The sequence below is a fragment of the Pleuronectes platessa genome, chromosome 3 (assembly GCF_947347685.1).
Source record: "Pleuronectes platessa chromosome 3, fPlePla1.1, whole genome shotgun sequence".
Lineage (NCBI taxonomy): Eukaryota > Metazoa > Chordata > Actinopteri > Pleuronectiformes > Pleuronectidae > Pleuronectes > Pleuronectes platessa.
In genome coordinates, this window is record NC_070628.1 from 13,404,220 (window position 1) to 13,415,772 (window position 11,553).

General features: G+C 41.9%; 1 protein-coding gene across 1 annotated transcript; it reads left to right on the forward strand.

The window, feature by feature from the left end:
• Nucleotides 1-1,761: 1,761 nt before the first annotated feature.
• On the forward strand, nucleotides 1,762-11,260 carry ncapg (non-SMC condensin I complex, subunit G). The gene is made up of 22 exons (XM_053418523.1): nucleotides 1,762-1,864; nucleotides 2,126-2,242; nucleotides 2,927-3,169; nucleotides 3,306-3,534; nucleotides 3,698-3,843; nucleotides 3,940-4,024; nucleotides 4,330-4,522; nucleotides 4,611-4,760; nucleotides 5,235-5,375; nucleotides 5,959-6,082; nucleotides 6,378-6,467; nucleotides 7,400-7,588; nucleotides 7,703-7,813; nucleotides 8,530-8,649; nucleotides 8,895-9,125; nucleotides 9,221-9,402; nucleotides 9,551-9,716; nucleotides 9,873-10,040; nucleotides 10,340-10,463; nucleotides 10,697-10,744; nucleotides 10,868-10,937; nucleotides 11,060-11,260. Exons 2-22 carry the CDS (start codon nucleotides 2,135-2,137, stop codon nucleotides 11,184-11,186), a joined length of 3,045 nt encoding a protein of 1,014 aa, XP_053274498.1. The 5' UTR covers nucleotides 1,762-1,864; nucleotides 2,126-2,134; the 3' UTR covers nucleotides 11,187-11,260.
• Nucleotides 11,261-11,553: the final 293 nt, after the last annotated feature.

The window sequence follows — 11,553 nt, forward strand, 5'->3', positions numbered from 1 at the left end:
ATATGCTAATATAGTGATGCAAATACCCAATAAAACTGCTGTAACACAAGCCAGATGACACTTCAGGGAGCTTGGGAGGTCGTGGGGTCCTGTAGGCAGTTTTGCACTTATGCTTGTAGTTGTAGTAGTAGTAGTAGTAATTTAGCACTGGCCATGTGGTCATGCATGTGCTCACTGCTCACAAATACAGTGGTGGAGAGTGGTGACATACGTGTGTGTGTGATTCAGTCTATTAGCATTTGACCATCCTAAAACTAGCATAAAGCCAAAAGTTAATTTCAAATTAATCAGAAATGATTAGGCTATATATGAAATGTCATACATAGCCTATATTTTGCTAAGAACTTGCTAAGAAAGCACTGGAATGGCTTTACTATTAAATGAATGTACAGATGTTCGAAAGGCCATTTTCCCCCCAGATCCTTTTGGCTCATGACAAAGGTGTATGGACTAATGGAGAAACTGTTAGCCCATCTACCAGCATGAATATTTGATATAATAATACACCTCCCATATAATCCCTCACCCACATGCACATAGGTCTAAAGCAAACACACGCAGACAGAGTGCCCTCTATATTAAATTGATTTCCAGGAAAACATGTTTACAGCAGTTGTTGTTGACATAGAATGAAAAGCTCCATCCCCATATGAAGACATTAGCCCACAACACCAGCAGAAGGGCTTCACATGTAGATGGCTCATATGAGCATGGAAATATTGGCAGATCAATGTCAGGATATTTTCGTTTATCCAATCACAATCAAGCCATATGATTGCATCGTTCAGTGTGGTCAAGGGGACTTTTGTAAATGAGAATGTAATCTCTACATGTTTTTTTAAGGACATTTCACTTAATATGAATTGTTTTCCATTTAAACCATGAAAATTAGGATGCATTTTTTTTTAGCTATAAGTAATGAATATTTTCATTGTGATTCATCTGTTATTTAACATCCCCATAAACCATGTGATCTGAAAATTGTCAGTAAAAAATACAGCCTATTTTAATAAAGGGTCAAATAAACAGTTTATGATTCATATAAAAAAAATGTAACTTAAAGTACACTGTTTTGTGCAGTATACAGTATTATGTAAGCCGCCATTAGTCATTACATTACATTTCCATTTAGCTGATGCTTTTATCCAAAGCGACTTACAATAAGTGCATGAGGGTACAAACCCATGAGGGTACAAACCCAGAACAACAAGAATCCAAAAGAAGAAGTAAGTTTTCTGTAATTTATTTTCAGTATTATCAACATATTTATGACCCTTTTTTTTCTTGTGTCACTCTACTCACACTCTACCCAAAATTACTTTTTGCACATTTGTGTCTTATGAACAGTTTTTCTACTTGCTCGTGCAATCATCCACTGCGCTACTACAGCTTTTTCTCTAGAACCACCACATTGAAAGGTGTTTATTATATACATACTCTGCGTTTTTTTATTATTAGGGCCCGAACACTGACAGGCACTGACAGACAGTGAGGCCCTATTGAAATTGTAAGGTTTATAATTTTTGAGGGCTTCAACATGCTCAAATTCTTACCAAAATTTGCAGAAAATTAGAAAGTGGTGAAAATGTACATATTCTGGAGGAATTTTCAACCGACAAACAGCATCTGTTTCCGCTGGTGATAGAACCCCCCACTGATTAGGAAGTTCTGTTTATTCATATTATTCCATTTTTCTCCCCAAAAATGTATGTAATCTCTTGCATACGTCATCGTGACCCGCCTGCTGACGAGATTACGCGTCTCAGTTCTCGCGAGAACACACGACAGTTGAATTTGAAAACAGGCGGCTTCCTCGCGCGAAGCAGAGGAGAAGAGAAGGAGAAGAACCTCTTTATCAAACAGAGTAAGTTCACTTCTCTCTGTTCAACACGATGTTTTCTTCAATGTTAGGATTTAAGAAGACGTGACGTCTCTCTGGGAAACCGTATCCCACACGACTCCGGTCACTTCCGCTCGTTTCCTCCTGTTTCCCCCCCGGGCTGAGCTCGGGTTCTCTCCGCTGAGACACCGGAGACGAACGAGCAGCTCTTTGTGTCGCGTTAGCTAAATAGCTTCTGCGGCTGTTTGGGTGACTTTGTCGGTTTGAACCCGTGTTTTTCCACAGAAGGTGAAAATGACCGCCGACAATGAGATGGAGATTAAGGAGGCGTTTCAACGCGCTCAGAAAGGCCACAACAACAAGGCCAAGCTGGTGGCCAGTCTGAAGAGCCGCTACAACAAGGTGAGCGTTCATCGGGACGAGCGGCTTGTTTACATCAGACATGTTGTTAATAGACTTGCTGACCCATGGCGACGATTCAAATCTATAACTTGCATTAGGTCACTTTTAAGCTTTTATTAGCGGTAGCTGAGCTTTAATATACACATCATAGCTTTAAACACTGCATAGTTAATAGCTTTAAACAGACGGTGAGGACATGGGAGCGCACAGTTCCTCCACACTTCTATCATATCATCTTGTATTATTTACAACTGTCTTTACTGTTTTATGATATTGTCATAAGCTGCAACAGTTGACATATCAATCATTCCATTGACGGATAGAAAATACTTGACCACATTGCCCCAAACAAAACAAAGCAAGTGGCAAACGTAGTTCTTTATTTTAAAGCCATAAGCTGAAAGAATTTAAAGTTTGAGAAGACCATATGTATTCTGTGGGTTTGCTCCAAGTGTGTGGTAAATAGAAACTGTACACCACCTCTCTGTGTATAGTTTTAACGCTGAGGACACAGAGTAAACTGATCCAAAGAGACATAAGAGGTCTGGATGGGTATTGATTCTACTGTGAATAAATATGGACAAAAACGAATTACTCCCCATTTCAACCTAATTTTAAATGATTTCTCTTGGTTTTCAACTCTTGTTGTCTGTTGTTAACAACTTCCTCCATCTCGTCCTTCAGCTTGAGGATAAGACCGTGTTCCATGAGGAGTTTGTCCACTACTTGAAGTACGCCATGATCGTCTACAAGCGTGAACCTACAGTTGAAAATGTCATCGAGTTTGTCGCACGGTTCGCCACAAGTTTCCAGGCTCCACCTAAAGCAGAGGATGAGCAGCAGCAGCAGGAGGATGAGGAGGAGGAAGATGACGAAGTTGAGGAGGATCATCCATTTCTGAGTTTCATCTTCAATTTCCTGTTAGAGGTATAAACATGCAAAATTCCTAAGGTACTGTTTATTCTTTGTGTGCCACATGACGATCAATGTCCACACCCATACACGTAATATATCCCTCTTTCTCCCCAATCCTTGCTCCTCCTTTACTTTCCTGTCATTGCAGTCTCATAAAGCCAGCAGCCATGCTGTGCGTTTCCGCGCGTGCCAGCTGATCAACAAGTTGCTGGGCAGTATGGCAGAGAATGCCCAGATTGACGATGACCTCTTTGATCACATCCACCAAGCAATGCTGATCCGCGTCACCGACAAGTTCCCCAACGTGAGGATTCAGGCTGCTTTGGCCATGACGCGTCTGCAGCAGCCAAAGGATCCGGAATGCCCCACCATCAACGGTTTGTTTTTTCCCTGTCTTCATGTTATCATTTAGAAATTGTGTGTATGAACCCAAATATCCCCCTCTGTTCTGCTATTGATAAAATGCTTTAATGGGACCTTTGGGTATCTTTGTCATTGGCTCTCTAACTGTCTACTGCTCTTTTTCTTTCCTTTTTCCAGCATATTTGTTGATTCTGGACAATGACAGTAACGCTGAAGTACGACGAGCTGTCCTCTCCTGCATTGCGATGTCCCCACAGACCCTCCCCAAAGTTCTCAAACGTACCCGGGACATCAAAGAGAACGTCCGCAAGCTAGCCTACCAGGTAGCCACACATGCCATCACATTTTTTCAGCATAAATACATTTTTGATGTTGTGAATTAAGGTATGTTCTAATATTTCTGCTCGTGTCTGTCTAAGGTTCTAGCTGAAAAGGTTCACATCAAAGCTTTGACCATCGCACAGAGAGTTATTCTTCTGCAGCAGGGTCTCCATGACTCCTCAGGTAATTGTGATTCTGTATGTGTGTGTGATCGGTAAAAGCAGAATTGGTATTTGCACTTTCTTTATTGTAAAATTTCAAATAATGCTGCAAGTTTGACTTATTTTAAGAATCAACATTTTTTGCCTGTTATTTCTTTGATCTCATGTCAAGAAGCTGTTTTAAAAAAGGTCTTTAAATATATTTTGCTCATATTTTATCGAAAAATTACCAAAATGTTTTGTTGATAATAAATTAAGTTGCAGATTAATCAGCGTTCATTTCTGTTCATCTGTATTAATGTGTCTGACTGGATGTGTGCATTATAGAAGCTGTGAGGGAAGTGGTTTGTGATAGTCTGCTGCCGGCCTGGCTGCTTCGGCTCGATGGTAACATCATTGACCTCCTGCACAAGCTGGATGTGGAGAACTGCGCCCAAACAGCTCTGGACACACTGAAAGCCATCTTCAAAGGCAAACCTTCTGAGGAACTGCTTCAGGACCGAGTTCAGCTCGACAACAGGTACACTGACACACCTCAACCTCTGTCTATTAGGAGATATGACTGATTAAAATACCTGAGGCTGAAGATCAAGTATGTGTGTTTTTAGGAAGCTGATCCCAGTGGACTCTCTGACCTGTGAGAGTGTGCTCTACTGGAGAGCTCTGTGTGAATTCATCAATGCCAAAGGAGATGAAGGTGATGAAATACTGGAGCAAGTGTTAGCAGACGCCGCCACTTACGCCAACTACCTCCATGGGTGAGAGAAGAGATTGATTCACAGGATTACTCTCCGATTTCCTGCTGTGAGCTGTATAATTCACTCTTGCTCCAGTGCAAACTGTGGAAGCAGATAATTGATCAGTAACTACAGCTTCTTTATTCTTGTAGGTAAAGTGGTTATAATCAATACTTTTAGAATAATCATGTATTTAATGGAAAACCTCAGAGAATGATGTGATAATGTGAAACCTGAGCATGGAGATCCAATCTGCTTTATGTATCTTTGTGAATTTCACCTCCTTGCTTTTCGTCCACAGCATTTAGCAGTGAAAGACTATTATTGTGTATATATATATATATAGTTATTGTTATTTTTTTCTATCTTTACCACTGTGACTCAGGCCACTGAGCGAGGTTTGCATTTCGACTTTGCCGTCATTGAGAGTGTCGCTGATTAATATCTAATCTGACGGTTCTCTGAGAGCTGCTGTCTGACTCTTGACTGTTGTAGATATCTGAGGGCGGTGCCCGTGCTGTCAGAAGAGCAGAGGGCCGACTTCAATCACCTGGAGCTGGTCATGACCAAAGAGTTCGTCTCTCAGCAGCTCATCCATCTCATCGGCTGTCTGGACACAAACGAGGAGGGCGGCAGGTAAGATGAGGGTCAGGTTTGGGTACTTTTTTACCTCTGTACTGTTGGCTATACGCAGTGTCAGTACGACTCTTTTCCAAAGTTAAAAACAACAGACACAGCCTTAAAAGGAGAGAGGACAAGTCTGACAAAGATTAGAAACCTCTGTATTAGGGATGGACAAGATAAACTGTTGTGTTTACCTTAATATCAATGATGTTTTATTCAAACTCCCTCGTGTTGGCTCACATCTGTGTTTGTCCTGATTACAGTATGATCAATCTAGGGCTACAGATTCAGATCGAGACCACTTAAAGTAATGGATTTCTAGACTAAGCTGATTGGTAGGATAAATGGCAGATTGTATGTAATTTGGCATTCAAGCTTTTCCCTATTTGTAAGATTCTGTCAGTTAAATGTAATTTGAGGTATGAGTTTATTTAGATGGTTTAGAGATAGTGTCAGTAATGATAAATATTTTGTGTTTATTTTACAATTACACGACAATCATCTTTCAGGGCAAACAAGTCGATGTTTTCCAATTTCCCAACTATTATACTAACCTTGTCTTTAACCAGACTAACTATGTTGTCTGTCCCTGTAGGAAGCGTGTGTTGGCTGTTCTGCAGGAGATGTTGGCTCTTCCACAGACCCCCTCCTCTCTGATCTCTCTGCTCACTGAGAAACTCCTCGCCCTCATCTCGGATGACCATAAACGCATACAGACTGTAAGTTAGAATAAATCTTACTGTTAAATAGGAATTATGCAGCTTTAATGTGAAATTTCATTCTTCAGTCATCCAGACTGAACTTCCTTTGTGATTTCACTATAATAGGGGAAATTATGAATCAGCGTTTCCAGGTGGACACACTTTAGCGGGATGATTCTTTGATGGATACATGAATTAAACCGTCCTTTGCTACTAGAGATGTTTTGTTTGATATGTCACTTATCAACCAAATTTAACATCATTTGCATCATTATCACTGAGATTAATGTCTTCATGGCTTTGTGTGGCACAGGTGGCAGAAATCATCTCTGATGTGAGGGAGCCCATCATGGAGGCCAGTCAACCAGTGGATGAGATTAAGAGCCGCCGGCAGCAGGTCAAGGTGGGCAACACTTTACCAACTGAAAGCAGCCAGAGGCAGTTCGATTCTCTATTGCTCTAAAATGTTATGAATACATGACATATTGACATAGAACTACTTTTCATTTTGTAGAAAAAATTTTATTGTTACAAAGAGAAAAAGATGAAGTGAGAGATTATATCCCCAAAATAATACGCAGGTTTCTTATACTGTGAAGGTTTCCTGATATTAACATGTAACAGATTCTGAGAATAGAATATGAAAATTTACCAAAGAGAGTTAGAAAGTATACAATATTTATATACATATGGTGTACACAATGTAATCTCATTTATAATTTCCTCTAATCAACATTCATCCACAGTCTTCTGAGCTCTATTTATATTCCTTCCTTGTCTGTGTGTATTTGTTCATTCTGTTGTACCTCCATCTGGCTGATGGTTTGCATGTGTTAACAAGTGGGTTGGTAGGTGCAAATCATGTACACCACTCTGGGTTTGGCCTCTGGGCATCCAGGTTCATTAGGTTTCATTCTCTATCAGTTTTCTTCACCACATTTCTTCACCGTATTTGACCTCAATGACCAAGGAACAGAAGCAGGCACAGAGTTTAGTCATGATTTTCAATCCATGACTATCTTTATCCTTGAACAAGCATCTTAAGTGCGTATTATTGTGGAGACTCAACAGCTGCAGAGGAGGTGAATCTTAACTCGGGTGTTTTAGCTTCTCTTCGTTCAGTGCACCTGCTCGCTTGATCCCTCTCTCCCTTTTCAGCGAGTAAAAGCAGAGTTCCCTCTTGAGAGTTGTAACCTGGCGCAGAACCTCAGCTGTTGTTGTTTTTCCTGTTAGTGGAGGAGCAGTTGTTGCTCTCAACAGTCAGAAATCCTCTGGGGTGTATTTCAGCCAAGGAATGACTCCCCACCTCTCTTTTTCTCCCCTCCTCCCATCCAGCTGGCAGAGGTGAAGGTGCGTATCCTGGAGGCCAAACAGACCCTGGAGGACTGTATCACTGCTCAGGAGTTCAGCCGCGCTGCAGAGCTGAAAGACTCCATCACAGAGCTGGAGAACAACAGGACCCAGATCAACCAGGAAATGGCAGAGATCAACCAGCCGGCTGACAAAGAGATCCGCTCTGAGAAGGTTAATATCAACACAGGAAGCACCGATTCTTTGTCTCCATTTTATTTAAAGCTGGATGCCAAGAGATTTTCCAGGAAGAGTCTTAAATGTGTGTTTTTGTTTTCTGTGTTTCAGAATGATCCAGAGACTCTTCTGAGATGTTTAACCATGTGTGCTGAGCTGCTGAAGCAGATGACCATCAAGACTCGGATTGGTCCAACCATAAGTGCCTTAATGTCCTCTCTGGTATATACACACCCCTCTTCATATCTTTCACTTGACTTACCATAGATGTGATCTTTTAGAAACCAGTAGTATCAGACCCATTGTTTTGGTTTAACATAAACTACCTGGTCTGTGGAGAGTTTGAGTTATAACTAGAGTGAGAGTGCTTGAGGGGCGGATGAGCTTCTGTTTGTCTCCCAGATGGAATCTACAGCCAGGAACTTTGACTTAAGATAAATGGAGGTGATGCGGTACCTTGAATTGAGTTAGGCCATGCCATGCACACAGATTGAGGCCATATGCAACTCTCTCAGTGCTCTTCTCAGAGAAGAAGAAACTATGAATTAAAGGTGAGATTTTTGAAGTCTCAAAGGAAAACAAGAGTGACTCCTCAGGCAAACCGGGGAAGGAAGGTGTACTAGCTTCAAAATAACTGAGAACCTTGGGGAATCTGAAAAGGTGAAATTGGGGTGAATTCAATTTATTTCACAGTTCAAATGTAGGAAATATACTGTATATTTCCTATATGACGAATAGGCGACTGTGATAAATCTGTGAGCCATCTCATAGAGTTTGGTCTGCTGCCAAATTGGCTTATATTTAGAGAATGTTGACCGCAGGAGTTTAAAGCTGAGCCTTACACTCTTTTGAGGATGACAGACCAAATCAGAAGTTTGATTCATGAGTGATTTGTTTGTTTTTACATGATTTAAAACCAGTGACTGAATATTTCTCAGGTCCTGCCCAGTATAGCAAATGCTCACCCTGCTGTCCGCAACATGGCCGTGGTGTGTCTGGGAACATGCACTCTGCACAGCAAGGAGCTGGCCAAAGCTCACATGGTCCTGCTGCTCCAGGTAACACTGCACTGCAAATGTTAAATCAATCAGAAATGAACGCAACATGTTTGACAGTAAATTAACAAACAGGGTTTTCACATGTAAATCACTAGTTGTATCCACCTTTGACGATAGATTAAGTTGTCTTTATTCGTTACTCAGTTACTGCAGCTAATACAAAAGCTAACTGGCATAAAGAGTTACTTTTCTCCTGCCAGTATTAAACGTGTATTTATGTGTGTGCACACTGTTGTCTTTTTCAGATTGCCCAGCTGGATGAAGTAAGGATCCGTATCAGTGCTCTGCGGGCCATCATCGACCTGTTGCTGCTGTTTGGCTTCCAGCTGCTCTCTGAAGCAGCTGCCACTCAGACGGCCCTGTCCTGGCAGTCTCCTGACAGGCAGGAGGAGGATGCACCCGCCGTGTCCGAGGACAAGGCAGAGGACACCGCACAGAGTATCCTTGTGATGCTCTCAGAGTTTCTGGACAGTGAGGTGAGCTCTATCATGTACCTTACTATGCGTTTACATATTAAGGATGTAAAGTACTTGAAGTTTGATTGTTGTATGTGTTTGTTCCACATTTCCAGGTGTCTGACCTGCGTACAGAAACAGCAGAAGGCCTGGCCAAGCTCATGTACACCGGCCGCATCTCCAGTGCTAAGATGTTGTCCCGTCTGGTGTTGCTGTGGTACAATCCGGTCACTGAGGACGACACTCGCCTGCGACACTGCCTCGGCGTCTTCTTCCAACTCTACGCCCGCGAGAGCAGGTCACACATGTTCTCATATACCAGCAAACTATGAGCTATGTATTCGACTGTGTATTTCCCTCTTATTAGCTTTATTATCATGACTTGTGCGTAGGGAGTGATTAGTAATGCAATATAAACTAAGGTGGTGTTCTTTGTGGTGAATTAGGCTCCACCAGGAGGTTGTGGAGGAGAGTTTCCTTCCAACAGTTCGGACTCTGATGAATGCCCCGGCCACCTCTCCGCTGGCTGAGGTGGATATTAACAACGTGGTGGAGCTGCTGGTGGAGCTGACTCGACCAAGTGCACTTATTAAACCCTCAACCAACACAGAGGTAGGAAACACCCACTGAGACTCATATCTTTATTATTGACTCACTCAGCTTTAGTCCCACAAATGCACATTCATTTCTTCAGCACAGAGGAAATCTGCAAATTGTATTAATCACTTCACAATGAGGCAAAAAAGTTTGTTGGTGGTTTGTCTTCAGGAGGTGTGTGTCCATGACTACTTGGCGGTGCGCATGTGTGGGGAGATGCTGAAGGACCCGACCGCCCCTGAGGTCCGTCTCTACGCCAAGACTCTGAGTAACCTGGAGCTCAGCAGAGACGACACCGTCAAGAAAGACCTGCAGTCGCTGCTGCAGCAACTTGTACAGGTAGATACAAACATCCAGTCAAAACACAGCCTCTCATACACTTATGTTTATCTATATTACTATTATTTGTACTATCAATTAGATATTAAGAGTTTCTCGATCTATATTAGAAAATAGTGAAAATTGCCCTTGAGCTTCATGGAGCTCTTCAGATTTTATGTTTGACCATCTGTCATCCCCAGATCCCCAACCTCTCAGTTTACTGTTGTATAACTTTTCTGTAAATTGATTTTATGTTTTATGTGCATGTGCATCTGTTGAGTAAAATCATAATATTTCCCCGTTGTCCTTGTCTGCAGGTGGTGAAGGATCGTGTGTGTCTCCGAGCTCTGGAAAAGATGTTAAATCAGCTTGTGGACTCAAGAGAACAGGCCGAGCTCCTCATTGCCAGTGCGCTTCAACCATTGGATGTCAATGCAGATGGTACATGAAGTGACACTCTGAGCAGCCATAAACAATGTTGTCTTCTCAGAGTCTGTGTAACAAGATTTACCATAATTTGTGACAACTCCTGCGGTGAAAGGATTAGGTCTTAATAGCTGAATGTTTCTGAGTGGATTAAAACATGTCTGACTCCATCCCGCTCAGTGTCGGTCAAGATAAGAACACAGTGAGCAGAGAGAGGAACGGCTAAATATGAATTTCTGTTTCCACAGAGGCTGCAACAGAAGATCCATCTAAATCTGCCAAGAGAGGGAAACGAGGTAATGCAGGTTTCTGTATACTCGCCCATAACTGCAGTTGTGTATTTTTAGAGCTCTTCTCGTCCACCTGAGAAAAAGAGTTGAGTCAGCGCTGCGGGGTAACCGGAGTGTTTGTGTGCACAGGTCAGAGGAAAGTCTGCGCGGCTAAAGGAGGGAGAAAGACGAGCAGGAGGGCTGAATCCTCAGAGGAGAGGTGAGGCTTCTTCCATTATTCCCATCTGTGTTTCAGAAAACACGACGGCTGAGGCCATCACACGTGATGAACATTAAATAACTAATTTCTCACATTTAACCTGTTATTTGTTTTGGCTCCAGTGATGGAGAAAATGTTCCAGAGTCAGTTCCCCAGGTGCGTCCGTCACGGAGAGCCAAAATCGCAGCTCTGGAGAAAACAAAGCTGGATCTCAACACCCTCATCAACCAGGAGGCCAATGTTTCATAGAAGTCAGGTTATGAACAGTTAATGCAAAAATAACTACAATATATTTCTTTTAACGAGTTCAGTATACTTCGTAAAGCTTTCATTTTCAAGTTGCCATTTTAATCCTAAATGTGAAATATATCAATAAAGCTTGTTTTTTTTATTATCTCAGTGGTGCCTGATTTCTTTGCTTGTGTTTACACTTCCCAATGTAAAACCTATGGGGTGATGATTATCAATATGATCTGCAACAGAAGTGATGGGTTAATAAACACTTCTTAAGGTGAGCAGAGAGTGGACACTCTAGTGCCTGATGCACCACCATGTTGACCGTGCTTTACTCTGCAGTGGAAACCATGAATCATTTTTTTTTTATCTGCTGTAAATC